This window comes from Martes martes (assembly GCF_963455335.1).
Source record: "Martes martes genome assembly, chromosome: 14".
NCBI classification, from domain to species: domain Eukaryota; kingdom Metazoa; phylum Chordata; class Mammalia; order Carnivora; family Mustelidae; genus Martes; species Martes martes.
This window is the reverse complement of record NC_137902.1, coordinates 6,126,677-6,149,541: the sequence shown is the minus strand read 5'-3', so window position 1 is coordinate 6,149,541 and position 22,865 is coordinate 6,126,677. Positions and strand designations below refer to the sequence as shown.

Genomic DNA, 22,865 nt, shown 5'->3' with positions numbered 1-22,865 from the left:
CTACTGCCGTGGCCTCCGGACTGGTCTCCCTGCTCCTGCCCTTACCTCACTTTGGTCTCTTTAAAATATGGTAGCCAGAGGGTTCCTGTTAAAACCTAAATCAGATTGTGTCAGTCTTAATCTCAGAAAGCTTGAATGACTTTCCATCTCCTGCAGCACCAAAGTCAAAGATTTTGCAGTGACCAGAACATCCTGGATGTTTCGTGCACCCCTTTGCACCACCCCACCCTGGACTCCTCTCCCCTCACCCTCTCCGAGTCTTGCTCGTGATCCTCTAATATACCGGCCTCGTTGCAGTTCAGGAAACATGCCGGGCTTGCTGCTGCCTGTAAGTTGTGTTAGCCGTGCCCACTTCTGGGAGTGCCCCTCCTCCAAATACCTCCATGACTGTATTCTCAGCTCTACCCGTTCTTGATCCAACTCTTTGATTCCAGCTCAGGTCATGATCTCAGATGAGATCAAGCACTGCGCTGGGCTCTGCACTGAGCGTGGAGCCTGCTTGAGATTCTCTCTCCTGTTCTCTTTGCCCTTTGCCCCTATTTGTGCACTTGCTTTAAAAAAAAAAAAATAAAGTCACACCCCCAGTGGAGTGAGTCTTCTTCGGCTACCCCAATCTAACACCGCAACTGAGCCCACCCTCTCTAGTCCCATTCCCGGCTTGAAATTTTTCCTTAGCGTTTAGGATCATATTATATATTATATATTGTTTCTTTTAAAAACCGACTTTACTGAGGTATAATAAAGTGTACCCATTTTAAGTATATAGTAAGTGGAGTTTTGACAGATGTATTCACCTGCGTAACCATTACTTCAGTCAAGATACAGAGCATTTCTATCACCAAAAATATCCCCCTAGGCCCCTGTGCTACCTTGTAGGCACGTTTCCAGGCAACCACTGCTCTGATTACTGTCACTAGGGATCTTTGCGTCTTCTAGAACTCCATGTAAGTGGAGTCACTCAATGTGAACACTTGAGTTTCGTTTCTGTGACTCAACAGAATGGTTCTGAATTTTATCTGCTGCTATATGTGTCAACAGTACAGTAACTGTTCATTGGGTATTATGAATTACCTATGCATTCCTTTTTATTGCTGAGTGATAGTTCAGTGTATGAATCTATCACAATGTCTCCGTTTATCCACTGATGGGCATTCGGTATGTCTTCAGGTTTTGTTGGTTTTGAACACAGGTACACTGAACGTTCATGTCCATGAAACATGTAGACATGTTTCATTCACTTTGGATAAATACCTCGGGTGGAGCTGTTGTTTCAATGTTCAGTTTCTATATTTAACTTGATTAGAAACTGCCAGTTATCCAAAGTGCACAGTTTCAGATTTCCACCAATAATGCGTGAGTTACAGTTCTGCATCCTTGCCAACACTTAAATTCCTCGGCTTTTTTACTTTAGTTATTCCTGGCATTTTGTTGGTTTTACGGAATAGCCAAAGCAATCTTGGAAAAGAAAAATCAAACTGGAGGTACCACAATTCCTGACTTCAAGTTATATTACAACGCTGTAGTCATCAAAACAGCATGGCAGTGGCATACAAATAGATCAATAGAATGGAATAGAAAATCTAGACATAAACCCAAATAATGTGGTCAATTAATCTTTGACAAAGTAGGAAAGAATATCCAATGGGGAAAAAGTGTCTTCAACAAATGGTATTGGGAAAACTTTAAAAAAAAAGTAAATGTTTTTTTTTTTTTTTAATATGTTCTGGACATGTGTCTTTCGTTAGATATATGAATCACTAACATTTTTACTCCATTCTCTATATACCTTTTTATTTTCATAATGGTGATTTTCAAAGATCAGATGTTTTAAATTTTATTGAAACTCAATTTATCAGGTTTTTTTTTTCCCTTTTGTGGTTAATGCTTTCTGTGTCCTGTGTAAGAAATCTTTGCATTATGTGTGGTTGTAAATTTTTGTCCTAACTTTTCCTGTATTTTGTTTATTCATTTTGTTTAGTGTCTTTCCCACAACTGCTAAATATAAACTCCTCAAGATAGAGGTTTGTGTTGAATTTATTGCAAAATCCCCAGTATTGGATCAGTGCATAGTTCATAGTAGGCTCTCAGTTAAATATTTGCTGAATAAATGCTTTCATAATTCTTATACATGTATATATCTGTAAATAACACATTAGACTATTTTGCATACTCAGTAAAGTTATTGACTACGAGCTGAAGTAAGCACAGTAGTTTCTAAGTAGCAGACACCATTACTTACCTAAGAGAGCAACAAAATGTATTCTGTAATACAAATAAACCTCAATTTATCCATTTTCCTGTTGAAAAGGGTATTTCCAGTTTTTCATTACATCATTAATAACATGACAGTGGTCTTACCAGGTCTTCTTGCCGGTGTGGGAATGTATGTCTCACTTTCAACCTGTTTTCTGGGGCAAGGGGGTTGATACAAGTCTTGTTTGTCTGGATACAAGGAAACCAGTCTCTTGCATACTTTGGTACATTGATATATGCACCATTTAAAGGGTAATTTGGCAACGTATATCAAAATGAAACCTTTACATATTCAAAGACTCCATAATTTTACTTCTATGAATGTCTTTTTTTAAAAAGATTTTATTTATTCATTTGACAGAGATCACAAGTAGGCAGAGAGCCAGGCAGAGAGATGGGGAAGCAGGCTCCCCGCTGAGCAGAGAGCCGGAAGTGGGGCTCAATCCCAGGACCCTGAGATCATGACCTGAGCCGAAGGCAGAGGCTCAACACGCTGAGCCACCCAGGCACCCCGATTCTAGAAATGTCTTATAAGAATACTTGCATCGCTGCATAAAGTTAAATGCACCACAGTTTTTATTGAAGTATTATCTGTACAAGATTATCGTATACAGAGAATAATTTGTTTTCAAAATTTGAGTGAAAGCCACATATATTAACATGCAAGAAAACAGTAGCCTGATACTGGAAAATCTGCTATATCCATCCTCAAGAAATCGTTGAATCTTCATTGAATTGCTAGTGATCATCATTTTTTTTGGGGGGGGGTGTTTAATCCAGAGAATTCTTTTTAAAAGTTTCCAATATCTGAATAACCATCTTTCTTTTCGAAAACAGTAGGACATACTTTTTTTTTTTTTTAAAGACAGAACAGCATACTTTTTAGAACTCATCTGATTGGATGGTAATGACTTTGCCTTTTAATTGAGGTTATGTTTGAATGCTTATGTGTGCCAATTTTCATTTGTAGGATTAATTTTATAGTCTCCATTTAGAAGGCAATATTTTTTTCCACGCAACCGTAAGATTGCAGGAGTAAAAATAAAAGCTTGTGGTTTAAGGATAATTTCAAGTCAACATTTCCTCTGCATATTCTGGAAATGTAAGGGACGATTTGGGGAGGATGTAAGTGTGTGAAGAGGAAAGGATGTGGAGGAAGGGAGCTGGCGAGGGTGGAAGGGAAGCAAGCTGGCTCAGAGGATGCAGGAAATTTATTTGCTTCAAGCCGAGATCAAAGCGGTGCATTTGTAACAGGTGCAGAGAGGGGGAAGGAAGTCTATTTCAAACTGTTTTGTACACACTGGAGGAGAGGGACTTTTTGGAAGGACAACTATAACATAGTAGCTGCCTCTGAATTTTGTTTGTTGAACAGGTTTAGTTACTATGTACAGCAAAGTGTCCGATCATGAATCTTGGCCAAAGAGACCTGATGGGAGCCAAGAAACCGATGAATACGAAAACAACCCCATAATAGAAGCAGGGGATTTCTTATTCAGGACATTATTCTGATAAATGCAAAGAACAATGACCATTATTTATAATTAATGCCGGATTTATGATCCTGCTTTTTTCCATACTGGCTGCCAAAGTGCAATGTATTTTCCTGTGTAGACCCTCGTAACTTATTTAGAATGAGTGAGTTTGGAGAGAGTTATGGTTAAAAAAAGTTTGTATACGTTAAGTTCGGTCATCCTTTCTGTTCACCCTTTTTATTGCTAACCATTGCAAAGGCAGTGTTGGAGAATCAGGGGCATGGTTATAAGCTTACAAAAGAACCCCATTTGGAAGAGCGCCAGCGTGTGGGAAATATGGATTGATGTGTAACAGAAAACTGCGATGTGTTCATTAATCACAACTCGTGAGGATTCCAGTTTATCACGTATGTGTATCCCCTTCATTTCAAATGTTCACGTTATGCCTCTGCACTTTTACAAAGACCTATGTTAGTACCTGTTTTTGCTAACTGATAGAAATCCGAAGAGGATTTTCACTTTAAGATTCCGCTCAGCATCTCTGCTCCCAGCTGCCAGGGTTGACCAGTGTCTGTGAGCACCTGTGCTTCATCTCCATTTATATTGTGTGCCTAGTGACCAGATATGTCCTAAGGTACCAGAAAAACCTACCAGAGTGTCTTTTGGGTCTGTGAATGCTAACAATTTTTTTCCATATAAATTAATGATAATTGCTTCTTTGGTTTATGCTATTTTGGCTTATAAAAAGTTTCGCAGGAACGTTCTATTTTTGGATAGCAAGAGAGCCCCGTATGTCCGTGATGAGGGTTAAATTTTTCTCTAGAGGTATTACTATTAGTCAGACTACTCAGTTGCTATTAAAATGATCCAACTCAGTTTTTGGTTTGAATTTTGCATGGGGGCAAGTTTGCACCTTATGTTACCATCAACTTAAGTGGCATGAGGAGTCATTTTTCTCGCTATAATGTCATCATGGCCCTTTCTGGGCTGCACCCTTGATACATGAGATCAAAGGCCTCTCAGCACGTTGGTCTGTTTCTTGTAGAGCAATGATCATTGTTGTGATTTTTTTTCCGGGGAGTGGGGGAGATGTCTTTGTGTAATGTTTCTATCTCCTGTAAGATTGTGGACTTGGAGCTAGAAGTGTCTGTCTCGTCCTACCCTACTCTCAATACTTAGAGTGCCTACCCCACAGTAACATTCAAAAAAAGATATTGAACAGTAAAGGTCAGAGAATAGGTAGAAGAAAGAGATTGGTTGGACAGAGAACAGAGCAGGAAAATAGTTTCGAGAGAAATTTAAGACGATGACCCCTGGTATAATCACTTGAAACCACAAAACGTGCTCAAAAGCTGTAGGATTGCAAAGATTCTGGTCGGTATGCATCGTTCCACTATATTCGTGTGACGAAGAAGGGTTCAAACAATATGGCTGTTTATGTTACAGGCTGGATTGAGTTAGTTTTTATAGGGCTCTGTGGAAGGCAGCTGATAAACCTCTATGTCCAGAGACAAAGTATCATCCTATGGGATGCCAGGCGTGAACTAGAAGACGGACAACACAATGATTTGTGTGTGATTTCTCACACTTGCTGGCCAGTGGCATGCAGGCGGAGCACTGATGGCTGTAGAGGAAAACATCCTGTGTTCAGACTGCTTATCTTTGATGGTTGAATGAATTGCAACCTATTTTAAGGAGTTAAAAGACAATTCCCTGAATATTTGAATAATGTCAGCTGGAATCAAGCATTTATGAAGTGGTGTTGGCTCAGTCCACTCTCCTCCGGGAGCCTGGTCTCTAGCTGGATTGCATGTATCATTGCAATGTAGGGAATATTAAAGACCCACGACTCCTGGGGGTGTCTGAATTTGAAATAGAGCCACCTTTGCATAACATTTTAAGGTGATTGTGGAGTGCGGGTTATCTGGGTACCCATTCACTTGGGCAGTGAGTAAGACAAGAATAAGGATAGAAACACACCTGGGTCGGCTGCGCCTTGTTCTGTTCTTTTGTTAAGTAGTTTAGTCATATAGAGTTTTCACCTGCTGCCACCCAGCTTAGGAAACCAAGCGATGCCAATAAAATTACTCTGCTCTGCTCTTCCTTTCCTTCCTTTTTCTCGATACAGTTTTGTTTTCTCAAGCTTTATGGAGATTGTGTCATTCTGTACACATCCTCTTACAACTTGCTCTTGGGATTCAGCTACCCTCCACCCCCCCCCCCCCCACCGATTTATCCATGTAGATGAATTTAGACCCAATCAATTGCAAGTGTAACCTTAGCTACCATGCACTATTGCAGTGTACGGTTATTTATAATCGGTTCAGTCTTCTCATGCTGGCGATGGAGGTGGTTTCCAGTGTTTTCCAAATGCAGAGTCGCCGCGAACATTCCTGCCACGTCAGGGACCGTGGCTGGGAGTGGAATGGCTGGTGGTGCAGAAGGCATTTCACCCGGCCCCAGCTCGCCGGAGAGATTTCCCAGCTTATACTTCCGCTGGCAGTCCGGGAACGCCCCAACTCTTCCTCTTCCCTGCAGCCAGCATAAGCTTGATTACTCCCCTCTGAAGTCCTTCCCTGATGATCGGTGAGGGTGCGTGTGCTTGATTGACATCCCGCTTCTGCTGCGTATTCGGCCGTCTTCTTTAGTGCGGTTTTCTTCATGGATAGAAGCTAAGCAGATGCACGGAACATCTTTCTGTTGCTGCTGTTAAAATATCCCATCATATTCACTCTGAATATAGTTTAAACTTTAGTGACCTGCTCTGTGGCAATAGCATATAAATAGCAAGTTGACTTTTCTTATTTGGTTTGGAAAGACTGTCATTTTTACCCAGTTCGTTACTCATTTCCATTGAGAAGCTCAGAAGCCCCGCGCCAGCGGCACGTGGGGAGGAGCCCAGGCTCTGCAGTGAGAGACCCGGGCTGCAACTCCTGCTCCCCTCTTAGCAGTTTTGTAGCCTTGGACAGGCTGCTTTACTTGTCTGAGCCTGTCTCTTCCTCCCTGTTCCCCATCTGTACATGGAGGTCATCAGATCATCAAGAGGTCTAGGCGTACTGTAGCTTGAGTGTCCTGTGCAGAAAATAGTCTGGGCAAGAAATAGTTTGGAAACACATCTCCTATTTTGTCTACTACCTGTTACCCATATGGAATTCCAAGCAGGGTTTCCACATAGCAAAAAGGACTAAGCGAATGTTTTCAAAAGCATTACCCCTATCTTATGTGGAAGCTCCTTATACATTTCAAATCACTTTTCAACATTTTGTTGCTTTTTCTTTGTGGGAAATTTGGGAGGGAGGAAGGGAGGGAGCGAGAAAGGGAGGCAGGCAGGCAGTCCTCCTTATATATCCTCTTTTTCCTGAGGCAGGAGACAAGCAGTGGATCCAGGACACGAGACTACGGTTCCTAATAATTACTCTGGGAGGTTGTGTCTTTTGTTTTTTGTTAGTTGAGTTTTGCTTTATGTGTGGTTTCTGTTTTCCTCTAAAGGCTTTCTAGCAAAGTAGAGAGAAGCAGGTTTAAGCAGTTTGCATTTTATATTATTTTCTCTTAGAAGATAAGGGTGGTTGGCAATAAAAATATAAGGAAATTTTCTAAGAAAATGAAAATGTTTCTATTAAAATTTTAAAAAGATTTGTTCATTTTTGAGGGAAAGTGAGTTGAGGGGAAGGGCAGAGAGAGAGGGAGAGAGAGTCACAGGCAGACTCCCTACTGAGCATCGGGCCCAACAGGCTTCGAGGTCCCACAACCCTGAGATCACAACCTGAGCCCAAACAAAGAGTCGGACGCTTAGCTGACTGCACCCCCGAAGCGCCCCAAAGATAATGAAAATGCTTTTTTTTTTAATTAAATTTTTTATTTATTTTCAGCGTAACAGTACTCATTGTTTTTTCACCACACCCAGTGCTCCATGCAATCTGTGCCCTCCCTAATACCCACCACCTGGATGGTGTCCTCTCAGCCCACAGGCCCTGCTAGACTTATGCCTCTGACCCTTCACACCTCACTTGAGAGCATCTCACCACCCCTCCCAACCGCCACTGCCCCCCCAACCCAAGATGCACCTGCTGCCTCTCCTCTCCCTGCCGCGTGACTCTGGTTTGCTTTTGTTTGGTGTTGGGTCTCTTAGCGCCCTCACCCTCTCTGTCTGGGTCGTGCTTATGCCAGCGGGACGTAGGCAGTGTCCCACAGATAGACTGAATGGACTGATGTAAAGTAAACTTATCCCTTGGAAGTAGGTGCAGAATGTCTGCTTGACACTAACATGGTCAGTAACTTGAGCCGGAGTGTAACTGAAGCGTCTCAGGCTACGAAGCATCCACGCTGACTTGTTGGATATTTTTATCAGACTTGTTTCTCCGACTTGTTTCTCCGACTTGTTTCTCCAGGTACATGTAAGCTCAGGGAGAGAGAGTCGAGGCTGATCGTCGATCTTTGCTGAATTTTATTTTCATTAAGTATATGTGAAAATGTGCAATCCCATTTTGGATTTTTTTTCCATATACAATGCTGTAATGACAATAGAACTTATCCCCAAATCAGCCATAAATCCTGTTCTAATTGTCTTTCATTTTTCTAAGTTTTTCTGTATATGCATCTGTATATTTTATACCATTATAATCAGTGTCTATGCAAATTTGAGTGCTTCCCTTAGCATATCAAACATATTGACATTAGTATATGTTCTCCCATGTGGCTTTTTAGTGGCGAAGTATTTTTGCATATAAATTCCATGTTCTTGAACATTTTGATCATTTGCAGTTTTTATGGCTATCAGGGATGCTAAGGTGATTTTCTTGGTTTTTCTGTTATCATTTATGTAAGTGTGTGTGTAGTCAAATGTAGGGAGCTCGTAGGTGGTATATACAGAGGCTAAGGGCATGGCTCTCGTGTCGTACTGCCTGGGTTCAAAGCCTTGCTCTGCTGCCTACTGGATGTCCCCATATAGCCTGGCAAGCTATGTGTCCTCTAACTTTTGTTAGAGGACATTTTGTAAAATGGAGGAAATTCTAGGATTTCCTAGGGTTGTTTTAAAGATTAAGTGATATATTGTATCAGTGATATAGGAGTGCAATATATGAGATGTGATATGCAAATTGCTTACAACATGGTCTGATACAAAGTGAAGGCTTATTAAAATTTGGCTATTAAATAATCCAGGTTTGGGGGAGCGGGGGGTTAGGTGGAAGCAGAGATGAAGAGTGGCCATGGTCATGCTGATAATTGATGAAGCCGTGTGCCGGGTGGGAGGACTCTACATTGTTTTTCTATTTTTTTTAATGTCTGACTTTATTTTTTATTATTTTTTACAGTATGAAGTAAAAGTACACACAATACAAAAACCCTTTAGGTTTTATATTTATTTTTTGGTTTTGGATTATTTTCTTTGGACATATTGCTAGGCGAGGAGTCACCAGGTGGGGTATTGTATAATCCTTGTGGAACATGGCCAAATAGCTTTAGTAAAGGGTTGTGCTCAGGACTTCCCACAATCTGTAGGTAAACCAGATTTGTCACAGCCTTAAACATGCAAAGGTAATACCCTGTGCTAATTTTCATCAAATTTTATAAATAAAATGGTACCTTAGTTATTTTAACATCCCCCCCAACCCTGCTCCCCCGCCCCCACCCTGCTTCCTTTTCACTGAAGTATAGTTGACAGAAAATGTTCCATGAGTTGTAACAGCATGACCTGCAGCACGGTGATTACGCTGTGCTCACCCCGAGTGTAGCTCCCATCTGTCACCGTAAATGCGGTTGCAGGATCAGACACTGTCTTCCCTGTGCTGTGCCTTTCATTCCCGTGACTTACCCGGTGCAGAACCGTAAGCCTGGATCTCCTGCGCCCCGTCACCCACTTTGTCCCTCCCCCACCCCGCCTCTCACACCCCTAGCAGCCACCAGTTCATTCTCTTGTCCATGGATCTGTTTTTGCTTTCTCAACACTCCGTTTTGATTAGTAGTAACTTTGAACATTTTCTTAATTGTATTTCCTGGTGGTTATAATTTTTCCAGCTTATCTACTTCTGTCCTTGGTCCTTTCATCTATTAGGGTTTTATAGGATCCCATTCCATGAAAACAATAGGATAGTTTGGCGGCGCTAAGGCCATTTTGGCTGTCGCATCTCATTTTTAAGTTAAAGGAAAAGCCATCTTCGCTCTGTGGCTACTGTGATATTTGACTGAAAATTCCTTCTTCGGTACATATTCATGGCAAACGTTGTGGGATACTTTTAAAAATCCAGGGTGTAGGAACGGTTATGATCTCCTTGTCATATTGATTTGGAATACGGTTTTGATTTATGGTTGCTATAAATAGACGGTCAAGCCATGACAAATTGCTTCGAGGTGACAGTCACCACTGTCCATTATATAGTGTCCCCTCAGTGTGCTGTCATCTTCATTACAAACCATCTGCCACTTGAGGCCAGGCTGCAGATGTCCCTTGTCAATGAAATTTGACTTCAGTAAATCTGCAGGTGTCTTTGGAAGGACAGGGAAAGGGCCATTCTGCTTTTGTGGTATTCTGTATTGACAGCGATACAATTTGCTTCTCCATCATTTCCTGCTTTCTGTGACAGTAATCACGACTAATTTCAATATGGACTGTGATCATGAGTTCTCTCAGTAGCTTTTCAAATCCCATCACATGCCCATCATCAGGAGGCCTGATTAATTGGATGTTGGTACTAATTCCTCCTTTGAATCTCCTTTTATAGGGTTGGCACATTTCTGTTTTATTATATTTTTATAACCTGAATTTAAAAATTAGGGTGCTAAGGCCTAATATTGTACAGTGGCTTACTTATACCTGATAGCATTCATGTTTAGACCTATACTTTGCAAATGATAGTTCTTTAAAAGGTGGGTTTCTTGTGTGCTTGAGAGCCATACTTCTTACCATCTTTGTAACCTAATGGTGACAGTGTGTGGAGGCTTCTATATTTTATGTTCATATTATTTATTACTTGACAAATGGCAGGAGGGGCATGAAACTGTCCTATTTGTTAGATTTGCATAAGAACTTTTTACAAAGAGCGCCTGTGGTGCACAACACAGGCATAAATCCTCACACAATCATCTTTTTGCAGTCTGCCTTGTAGTGTTTCCTTTTTCATAATTTGGAAAACCTTTTCGTTTGGTATTTATTTTATTGAGTTATAATTGACCTACAACATTAGTTTCAGGTGTACAACAGAGTGATTCAATATTCGTGTATGTGGCACTGGGGTCCCATAGGGAGTCTAGTTACCATCGGTTCCCACACTTAGTTACAAAACATTTTTCTTTGCTTCCTGTAATGAGGACTTTTTAAGATGTGCTCTTACCAACTTGCAAAGATGTAGAATGATGGTGTTTACATGTTTACCATGTCCATGGTGCATTATGTTCTTCTGACTTACTTTGTAGCTGGAAGCTCATACATTTCTGCCCCTTTACTCCCCCCACCACACCCCCCCCCTTCCACCCTGACCTCAGCCACCACCAACCTGTTTCCTATTGGAAAACTTTTCAGATAAGTTAGCCACGATGGAGAGAACCTACCAACTGTTTAAAGGAACCACACAAAATTGAAGGTAAGGTTTGTTTTTTCCTTTTTGTTGGTATCGTCAGGAAAGTTAAGTTTTAAGCCGGAGCTTGTGACATGAGATTCTGTGATTGTCTAAATTTTGACACTGGTTATCAGACTTAAGCAAAAGCATCTTTTAAGAGATCTGATACTCACAGTAAAAAGAGTTCTAAAAGTTCTGTATAAAAAGTAGCCTCTAACACTGTATATTAACTATCCTGGAATTAAAACAACAAAGTTGCATCTTAACTTGTATCTGTTAGTGTATGTTTGTGGTGTGTTGTACATTCATTTTATAAACTTGTAAAAGGCAATTCCCCAAATAGTGGTTATGATAGAAGATAAATACAAATATGGATACAAACATCTTGGTTAAATAGCAAAAAGGTGAGATTTTGAATTTTTTAAAAATACTAATTTAAGGGTGCCTGGGTGGCTCATTCATTTAAGTGTTTGCCTTCAGCTCAGGTTGTGATCTCAGGGTCCTGGCATGGAGTCCCGCGGCGGGCTCCCTGCTTAGCAGAGAGCCTGCTTCTCCCTCTTGCTCTCTGACCCTCCTCCCTGCTTGTTCATTTTCTCTCTCTCAAAAAAAAAAATTTAAAAAAAATGTTGATTTTAGTCACCTTAAGAAAGATATGTTACTTGTCATCCAGCCACTCAGTTACTCCTAGAGTAGAGGGAGTCAGAGCTGGGATGGTAGATACTCTCACCACCACACCCCCTCCCCGCCCGGTTGCAATTCTAGCTTCCTCGTAAAGTGTGGGGGTGACAAAATAGAAAAATAGAGGAATTTATGCCTGTATTGGTAGTATACTCAATGTAGCCTATTTTTCCAGTATGATGTGTACTCCCTGGCCTGGCAGATTTCTGTAGGGGTTATCTCACTAATTGTTTACTCCAGACCCTATAATAACCTTTTCTTGGCCTCTTACTGCCATCTTTCCCTCCATATTCCATGCTGGACACGAAGAGGCACCCGGCTGGCTTCCACGTTCACAGTGTCAAGGTGAAGGGCAGCAAAACCTCTCTGCCTTCTTGGCCCCTACTTAGGGTTCTGTGCTCTTCTCAGACCATGTTCTTTTTTGTACGTGGACGTGGACTGAGTTCCCGAAGATAAGCGGTCTCCCTGGCCCCAGGGCCGGGAGGGACTTCCCCTCCCTTCCCCCTCCTGTATGCAACATCCCTGCACTTCAGTTTCCATTTTTCTTGTCAGATTCTCATGCTCATTTTCAATTTCCTGGGGGTTTAAGCTGGTTCACAAGTCAAGACTTACTTAAAATGAATGGTTTGGGGAAAAAAAAAAAACTGACTCTCAACTCTTAGAGAACACATTGACAGTTACCAGAGGGGAGGTGGCTGGGGGGCTGCAGGAAAAGAGGGAAGGGGATTGAGAAGACACTTATCTTGATGAGCACTGAGTAAGATATGGAACCATTGAACCATTATGTTGTACACCGGAAACTAACATAACACTATGTTAATTACACTGGAGTTAAAATAAAAATAAAACGAAGAGTTCGAAGAAAACTTTAGATTGAATGAAAAGATTTTTCACCCAGGTCTACCTTTTAGATCTCTGCTCCTAGGAGGCAGTACTGTTCAGGGTTAAAAATAGGGACTCCACGGGGCGCCTGGGTGGCTCAGTGGGTTAAAGCCTCTGCCTTCGGCTCAGGTCATGATCTCAGGGTCCTGGGATCGAGCCCCGCATCAGGCTCTCTGCTTAGCAGTGAGCCTGCTTCCCCCTCCCTCTCTCTCTCTCTGTCTGCTTGTAATCTCTGTCTGTCAAATAAATAAATAAAATCTTTAAAAAAAAAAAAATAGGGACTCCTGAGTCAGATCGCCTGGTTTTGCCTAATACTATGGTCTGACCTTGGGCAAGTTCTTTAACCTCTCTGTGTCTCTGATACTTTATAAGGGTAGGAGGATTTTTGTTATCTCCACCTACAGTTGTAGGGAAGGTGAACTGGTAACTGACCATACAGCATCTATGACAGTGCTGGCACCAAGTGGGCGTCATGGGTGTTTTGTTGTCCCCCTCCCAGCCGCTGATCTCGTCCTGGCCATTGCTGTTGGCTCGCACAGAGGCTCAGTGCTGTCCCGGGCCTGTGTTCCCTTGGCATCCCGAGGTTTGGACTTGGATCTGTAACCTGTTTATACATATATTTTAGGATCCTAAGACCAATTCCTAAAATGTGTATAATAGCAGGTCATGAAAAAAGTACCAGAATTTTTATCAAAGAAAACACAAACTAAGTACAATGTCATAAAGGTTAAAACACGCCTGTCAAATGACCGGAAGTTGGCCAAAGATCAAGACAACTTTGGTCTCATCTGCTGTTTTATTTTGTTGGCCACCCTAAAAAAAAAAAAACCAAAACTCTTCCCTGATGAGAATGCTCGTTTATGTCCTGACCATAAGGGTCCTGTCTGGCATGAATAGCTTCTTGCCCAGGTGGAGATCGGCATTGTGGGAAGCTTTGTTGTTCCGTAAGGAAGACTTAGAGCGTAGACTCGCTGGTCCGTGCACAAACCTTCAGTGTTGGGGTATGACTGCCGTGCGGAACGGGGTCTCAGCCGCAGCCTGTCTGCAGCTACCATGGCCGTGCACTCGGTAAGCCTTCGCTCACGAGTGCTGGACCGTGGCGAGTTCGTGGGCCAGGGAGATTTGGATCACTCCTTAAAAAAAAAAAATAAAACAAATGAGGAACAACAACAAATCAAATTTCCAAACAGCACACCTTTTCTGGCAGGCCAGATCAGGGGGAGGGGTGATAGACAGCGGGGGGACCCTGACCGTCCTGAGACTGTGCCGGATGTGGGCACATTGCCACGTCTGGTGGAACTGGTGCCAAGTTCAGGCATAGAGGTCTGATGGTCCAGGGCTGAGCTCACAGACCGAGGTCTCTCGTTAATTTACTGTATCGATGATTAGTAAAGAGCAAAGGCAAGAGAAACGCTTGCATAACGGGGAATATTTTTTTAAGTTAAGTTCAATTTTAAGTTAAATTCAATTAATTAACATACAATGTGTTATTAGTTTCAGAGGTAGAGGTCAGTGACCCATCAGTCTTATATAGCACCCAGTGCTCATTACATCTCATGCCCTCCTTAATGCCCATCACCCAGCATGACTGGGAACATTATCTTTTTATTCCTCACATAAATTCATGGTGAGCCATTTGACTCGTCCATTTCAAAATTTGGCATTAAATTAGAGTTTCTTGCCTATCTTGATTTTGACTGGGGTTCTCAGCCAGGCATCTTTGGAATGGAAGTTTTACTTGGCTTCTGCAAGTAAGGGTTATCTGCAACAGTCTATTAGTCCTGGTCTTTGGATGGTTCTAAAAGGCTCTGGAAAGAAAAGAAAAAAGGTTACTCAGCACTGGTGTCATAATGTCAGGGCGTGAGTCTCCAACATGTGTCAGGCAGTGTTGCTGGGATTAAAGGAGATGCTGATACCAAAAGTGTCTGGCAGGTAGGAGGTGCTCATGTGTTCTTTCCCGCACAGATATTAATTAGTACGTAGGACATTGAAATAGGTTTCTCTAAGGAAACCAACAGCCCCATGAGTCATGTTAGTCATTTTTATAGTTCTTAATATTTCAAGTATTGAAAATCATACAGCCCCATGGACCACATAGGTTTAAAATGAAGAATTTTGCCAAATAAGTCTTAAATTCTTAAATAACTGAAACCCTACAAATACAGTGGCAAGTCTCCCTCCCCATGATCTCTCCATCCCTTCCCTGAAGTCTTCGAGATAACTCTATCCTGGTGGTGGGCATTCTTCCCAACCATGTATTTAACTTTTACTGCATATTTGTGTATTCACAAACAATACCTAGTGTTGTGTTGTAAAAACTGAAGCCGTGTGATGTAGCAGGTCCTTGGAGCATGTGATTTTCACCCCCTCATTGAGGTTTACCTAGGTTACATGCAGACCTAGCTCCTTTTAGCTGCTGGGTAAGGTAGCATTGTACGAAGTACTCTGGAATTTGCGCCTCCATAGGCTAGTGAGTTATCACAAAACACTTTGAATATTTTTGACTGTTTCAGAGCACGAATTTAAACCCAGGTTTAGTCAACTCCATCATGCCATGCTTTTGATAGATATTAGGAAAATAAAGTTGAGAAAAACGAGCTTGCAGGCTGTCCCCTGGTGTATCCAGAGGAAGTAAAGGAAATTGGTGGTTGTCTGTCCTCCTGGCCTGGAGCAGGCAAGATCAGAGCAGCCCTGCCTTCCTCGAGGACGGCTACACTGCAGGACGCCCTGGAGTCTGCGAGGCGTAGACTGTGCTCTGTGTGTCCGCTACCAAGACAGGGCTTCTGGGAAGAACAAGATCCTTTCTTAGTGAATAGCAAGTCTGGTAAATCACTGATACTTCTGAGGCCCGAAAGGCCCCGTGGGATACAGAGGGTTTTTAAGGCAAGTGTCAAACATCTGGGGTGCCCGGGTGGCTCTGTTGGTTAAGCGTCTGACTCTTGATTTCGGTTCAGGTCATGATCCCAGGGTTCTGAGGTCAAGCCCCACGTTGGGCTCTGTGCTGGGCGTGGAGCCTGCTCAAGGTTCTTTCTCTTCCCCCCAGTGCATGCTTGTGCTCTCTCTCCCAATAAATAAAATCTTAAAAAAAAAAAAAAGTGTAAGACATGGACCCAACCCTCAAGGAACTTAGACATCTCACAGGGGAGGCGAAGCTAACACGAAACACAACAGCCAGATGCTGGCCACCCTGGTGTGCTGCGCCCCTTGTCCTCTTCCACAGGAACAGAATAACCTGTGTTTTCCTCCGCATCTTTCTCTGCATCTCATTCAAGAATACCTTCCGGAAATCCTTTCAAGGCATCTAGTCTAGAACTAGTTATTTTTTTTTTTAAGGTATACATTTTTTATTATGTTATATTACAGTTCATTTTGAAAGGACCTTGTAATATCCCATGCTAGGGACATGTCATCATTTATTCGACCGTTCGCTTATCCACGGGTCATCTCTTGTTTGCCGTAACCTGCTGAAAACTGCAGCATTTTCCTGTCCTTGTAGAGGCGTACCTTCTGTGCTTTGGTGCTGATTTCTGCAGGCGTGGGACGGCTGGAGAGGCGGCTATAGGTGTGTTTAATTTTAGTACTTGCTGCCATATTGCTTCCTAAGAAGGCTAGAATTTCCATTTCCCTGCCAGCAATGTTTGAGACTGTCCTCCCCCGACACCGTCATCTCTCCTAGTTATGCTCTCTTGTCTGGAGCGTCTGACTGGACATGAAGTTATATACGATTGTTATCAATTTCTGTGGCCAGTAGGGAACACTGATGTCTGTTTGGACATTGTACGGGCTGTTTGTTTTCGGTGCTTTGTGCACTGCTCATCTTTCGTCTGGCTGGTTATTAGCCTTTGGGTTTTTCCCTTGGTTAGTCTGCAAGAGCTGTTTATCTAGAAGAGATATCAATCCTTTGTCATCTACATTACAAAAAACATTTTGGAATGGTCCATAAGTGAACTATTGTATGGATGGGTTAGGATATGATCTTCTCGAGGAAGTACGTTGTAGCTCACTACCTCAGCTGGATTTTCTGTCACTTGAGCTTTTCTGATATTCTTCAAGCAGCAGGGAGGAGTCCTTACGTCTGTGCCTGATGTGGAGGAAAACAGTCTGATCTCTCCCTATTGTAATGCACTCAGCTGATCTCAGGTCCTTATGGAAATGGAGTCCTGAAAGTCTGTATTTTTTGTTTGTTTGTTTGTTTGTTTTAGAAATCACACCATCCCCAAAGCCTCATCCACCTGTTGTGGGCAAGGTGACTCATCACAGCATCGAATTATACTGGGATCTGGAAAAACGAGCAAAACGGCAAGGACCTCAGGAGCAGTGGTTCAGGTTCTCGATAGAAGAAGAAGACCCCAAAATGCACACTTACGGTATCATTTATACGTAGGTGCAATGTTGACTTGCTTAACATTTTGCTTTGATTTCCTGATGAGCTGGAATGGTTTCTATGGTCTCTAACAAAGACTCATTCTGAAATGAAAGAAAAAAGTGAGCCAGCATCATTTGCATGCATGCTGCTCATGAATTAGAATTTTTGGAAAATCAGCGTGAGCGGTCACTCTGAAACAAAACCTCCTCTACCTTCAAGAGCTTCTTTGGCTCCTGCAGTATTCTAATGGTATATTTTAAAACTCTAAAATGTAGAGACACAATCAAGAGGATTTGAGATTGGAGGAGGCTGCTGTGTTCAGAGATGTGGGCTGGGGCCCCCCTTGTCTGCCCAGGATGCCTCCGGACCGCCTGGCACACTGCTGTTCTCGGTTAGCTGTTCCCGGGCAGTGCTGGTCCCCGGGGCGGGGCCTTCCTCATTAGCTTACCCTGAGTGTGTTTCCTTCTGTTTTCACATGGCTGTTTCCTTCATGCCATGCAAATATCAGGTTGAACATCCCCTCCGCAAAAGGCCTTTGAAAATGGCCATCCTCCCACCCAGGCATCCCCTCTGTCCTGACTTTGTTTCATGTGCTCCTAACCTCTGGCTCTGCTGGGATTATCCGTCTCATCGGCATGTTTGTTTCGTCTTCCCACTAGTATTTAAACTCCACGAAAGGCAGAAAAGATTCCTGTTTGCATAACACCCGATGCCCCCGCCCCTAGGCCACGTTGGCACCTTGCAGGCCATCTGAGGACTTGTGCCACAGATTAATAAATGAATGTAACTGGGGTAATCAAGAAGTCATTTTTTTTTTTCAACTCATTTCTTCCTTTTGATTGCTTTACCACTTGTGAAACGACTATCTTAGGGATACCAAAAACGCAATACAAATATGGCTGTGAACTCTAATTAGTCTTGAGATAATTGTAGAGTCATTTCAGGTTGTAAAAATGACAGAGATCTGGTGTACGTTTTGCCCACGTCCCCCGGGGACTAACATCACCGGGCGCTGTAGGACGGCCTCACAGACTGGGGCTGATGCTGTCAAGGCCCAGGGCAACTCTGGCATTTTGCTAGTCTTTTCTCAAGGTGGCATCGTGATGATCTTGAGGGTATTACCGGAGGATTTCACTCTTCCCTGAATGATAATATCCGGGGATTTAATGAACAGTTGGTTGGTTGTGGTTTTGTTTTTTTAAGATACAACAAAACACAAAACCCCCCAAACAACAACAAAAAAACCCCAAACACATTTATCTGAAATGTAGTTACCATCTGCAAATAATTCTGGCCCCGTGACTCGAAAATGGTGTTTTAATGAGGTCATGCCATGGTATTCTCCATTAGGTAATTTCCATCTGAAGTCTGAAAGCATGAATTACGATATTAGAAGTTTGAGTACGCGAAGAAACATCCTTTCTTCCCCAGGTCCCCTGGCGCCCACCCTGCTCTCGGGCTGCAGGTGGGGCCCCGCTCTATGCTCCTTCCTCTTCCCTTCTCTGGCCGTCCGGGAGGGGGGGGTGGGGGATGCCCCCCCTCCCCTTGGAGTGCAGCCACGCACCGGCCTCCAGGCTGGGGCGTCTGTCGGGGGTGTTGCACGTTCTGCAGAGGCATGAGTGCTGCCCCGCTGGGGGGTCTGCCCGGAGGAGGGTCTGGCATCACGGAGCTGGTAGCGAGACCTGCCGCCCGCCAGCCCCAGGCTTGTCCGCCCTCCGAGAAGGGACCGAGGCCCGCCACTAGGTGGCACAACGAGACTGTGTTCATGTCGACTCCTGCGCTCCCGCCCCGCTTCCTCCAGGTTTCCTCCAGGCGAGCGTCGCCTTCCTTTGAAAAAGTGGTTTAGGCCATCTGACCTTGGAATTAGGATTTGAGAACTTCCCTTTACCTGTCTGTTTCTGCCCCTGTTCGCCGCCGGCCGTTCCCGAATCGGGGATGTCCTCACAGACCCTTCCCTGGTTTGGGGAGTTCTCCCTTCGCAAAGTCCTCGTCTGTCCCCTCCTGAGGTCGTGGCAGTTGCGCCTCGAGAGGCTGCAGACTCCATCTTCGGCCTCGTTCCCTGATGCAGCTCCAGGAGCGCTTTTGTCGAATGAGTGGGCCTCGCCCGTCTTCTCTTGCCTTCGAGCCCTCCCTTCTGTCTTGCTAATCATCCTTTTGTCCAGTTCTCTTCAGGGAGTCTCCACTTCCGGAAGGATGAAGGTCAGACTCCATCCATGATGCCCCTCACGGGTTGCCTCCAACCTGCCTGCCTTGTCTCTCTTATTTCTGAGCATGAATCCTCCAATGAGATCTGTTTACTGTCCTTTGAACAGGCCCTGATTTTTCCTGCAGGTATATTCAGCTGTTTTCCCTGTCAGACCAGTGTCCCCTCATCCCACCCTTTCTTCCACAGGGTCAGATTCTACCTCGACCGAGAAACTTGTTACTAACCTATCGTCTGCCCCTCTAACGTCCTATGACAACTGTGCATTTCATTCACTCCCTCACAATTATCCTGTATTTCCTTCATCCGGTCTGCATGTCTTAATGGGTACCTACTCTGTTGCAGACACTGCTGGATGCAGGGGTTGTGCACTGAACAGACAAAAATTCCTCCCTCATGATGAGAAAAACAAATAAGAGATATAAGTGGGAATGCAGAGTAGGTAAATACGGATGGTGAGAAGACCAAGGAGAAAATGTAGGAAAAGTTGGGGGTTTGGAGCAGAGGTAAAGAAAGTTTCCTTGAGAAGGTCGCATCGGGCTAAAGAAGAAGTGGAGGCTGATACGGAGTCTGGAGAGTGTCTGAAAGAAGAACATTCCAGGTAGAAGAAGTAGCACGTGAAGCCCCCTTGAGATGGGACTGGGCCAGGTATGTTCCAGGAACCCTGGGGAGGCGAGTGGGTGAGGAGAAGAGCAGCAGGGGATGAGGTCAGCGAGGCTGTCGCCGGGGTCTGTGGCCGGGACAGAGCGGTGGCGGGAAAGCCAGGGGCGACTGCTAAACTGTGGAGGGGCAGGGCCTGGTTGACCCTCTTGCTCTCTGACGATTGTTCTAACTGCTGAGGTGAGAACCGGCCCAGGGAGGCGCAAGGCAGCCGTTGCTTTTACAGGGAGTGAGGTGGAGAGATTGGAACCGGGTGAGCCGTAGCTGAGTTTAGGATGGTTTGAAAGACAGACTTGAAGACGATGGGAGAGAAAGAGGAGCATCAAGGGTTAGATCTAGACCTGCCCCCCCCCACCCCACCCCGGGGCAGGCAAGTCAGGCTGCATTAAACCTCAGCTTCAGAATCTCTGTGCTTTAGGATGACAGTTTCCCACTCGACACTCCCGGTGCGTCGGCCGTGGCTCCATTCCACGGTGTCTGTCTTCCACGTCCGCCCGGGCTGAGGGAGCAGCCTCTGCCTGGAGGTTGCCAGTCACTGTGGCTGGGGGCAGAGAGCAGGCCACACTATTTCTAGAAGCTTCCACCCAGAATGATACATTTCACTCCTGCTTCTGCTTCCTTGCTCAAAGCAAGTCCTACGGTCATGTCTGAGTTTGACAGGGCAGGGGAAACAGGACCCTTGTTCTGTCCCCAAATTGTCCCCAAATATTTGGGAACAATAATCTCATCTTCCACAGGTGGTGTGAGGGGACTGGGCCTGAGCATTTCCAATAACAAAGACGGGAAGAGGGAGGGTGGAGCGAGGAGGAGAGACTCAGCAGGGACATCAGGTGGTGGCCAAGTAGAGATGTCAGGGAGCAGCAGCTGGGCAAGATTGGCCTAGGGGACAGTCCCCAGCAGGAGGCTGGATTGGAACTGGGGGCGGAGGGAGCATAGAGAGAGAGGGCAAGTCTGGCAATCGGGTCTTTAGGCATTCCGGTATTGGGTTTCTTAGGTTCCGTGTTTGTTCAGCTGCCACATCAAATATTTGCTTAGGGACTAATAACAAAAATACAGGCATGTGTTGGACTTTCATAGGCTCTGCTCTCCGGTGGAAAAGTCCCAAGATTGTCTCATTCATTTAGGTACCATGTCTGGGCCGTGGGAACTTGCACTTTCTCCACGAGCTTGCTGAATGGCTTCTGTTTGTCCCCCCATGGCTGGGTGGCGATTGTTGCAGAGTACCAGGGCCCCTGTGTGGGTCTGGTACTCTCCTGGGGTCCTCTCAATTCAAGGGAGAGCCTCCAGCCTTCCCTAGTTGTGCCAGTGACTTCTGTTTTTTGAATAGTCGTGTGATTCCTCTTTCCAGGGGGTGAAGGTGCTGCTTGCTTCAGCAAGACCAGAGGATACTTAGCAACACTGGACTTTCCTGGGACACTCTGGTTTTATGGTGGTCTGAAAGGATGCTAGGTCTTTGACACCTGACACTGAATTCCACTGAAACTTGGATATGATACTCAATTTTCGCTCCTCAGAATCTTTTCAGAAGCCACAAATCCAGGGCTAGGTCTCTATGATACCTGGTCTCTACGAGTCCTGTAATGATAGATATGGACGCGCGCTCACGTAACGAGGAAATCTACCTACTCTTGAACTCACTTTGGGCTAGGTGGATCTATTTTCACTGGTGATGATAATGATTTTTAAAACCATGTAGTTTTACTGAATACTTATTTTGGTTTTAGAGCTTTTGCTTTTGTGGTAAATATATTTATATTGACTTTTAACTGTCTGTTTTCTTGGTTTCTTAAGTCAGATGTTTTCTTAATGCCACTGGTATCATTTCTTCATTGTCTTTGTGCTGGTTTCTTCTTTGTGGATGATGTGATATATCAGTTAGTATCTGTTATCTCTTGCTGCCTGACAAACCACCCCCAAACTTAGTAGTTGTGCCTAAAGCAAAAAAAAAAAAAAAAAAAAGTCCTGTGTTTTCTCATGACTCTGCAACCAGGGCAGGGTGGGAAAGGACGGATGTGTGACTTGTCCTTTGCACTCAGGGCACCCTCCATCTAGGGTGGGAGGCTGACAGCAGCCGAGGTGGGGTCATACAGGAAGTAGGCAGCATTCACACATTGCTTCCTCCTGCTCTTAGCGACTTTCAGAGCGTGCTAATTTGATCACCTGGTGTCCTGATCGTGCATGTCTCCTCCCTTCTAGGGGATACGCAACAAAGCATGTTGTGGAAGGTCTGGAACCACGAACACTGTACAAATTCCGACTGAAGGTCACCAGTCCCTCTGGAGAATATGAGTACAGCCCAGTGGTCTCCGTATCTACAACCAGTGAGTATACAAACACCACACTCATTTATCCAAAGATCAATGAAGACAATGAGCCATATGGAAGTACAAATACCCTGCCTTTTGCTGAGCCTTTCTGGAAGCAGAAACCCTTCCGTTTTTAAAAAATTTTATTTATTTATTTGAGAGAGAGAGAGCACGCATGAGCACAAAGGAGAGGGAGAAGCAGACTCCCTGCTGAGCATAGAGCCTGATGAGGGGCTCGATCCCAGGACTCCGAGAGCATGACCCGAGCTGAAGGCAGGCACTTAATGGAGTGAGCCACTCAGGTGCCCTGAAACGGTTCCATTTTTAGAGGCTGTGCTGCGACTGTTTACTGGCTCGTCCGGGCCGCAGCAGGAGGGAAGTCTGTGCTTTAACAGGCGGGGGAGCTGTGCTGGGGCCGGCGCCACCCCGGGAGTGCACATTCAGGACTAAGAGTACAAGAGGGAAGAGTCGCCTTTCCTAGGAAGCGGGCAG

The 22,865-nt window shown here is 44.3% G+C and overlaps 1 protein-coding gene across 1 annotated transcript in view; it reads left to right on the top strand.

Moving 5' to 3' along the window:
• FANK1 (fibronectin type III and ankyrin repeat domains 1) overlaps nucleotides 1-22,865 on the top strand; it is a 55,587-nt gene that overhangs the window by 10,491 nt on the left and 22,231 nt on the right. Inside the window, exons 2-3 of the mRNA XM_080822953.1 lie at nucleotides 17,041-17,218; nucleotides 22,264-22,388. Coding sequence (XP_080679079.1) covers nucleotides 17,193-17,218; nucleotides 22,264-22,388 — 151 coding nt within the window. The 5' untranslated portion in view covers nucleotides 17,041-17,192. The remainder of the gene's footprint in view (nucleotides 1-17,040; nucleotides 17,219-22,263; nucleotides 22,389-22,865) is intronic.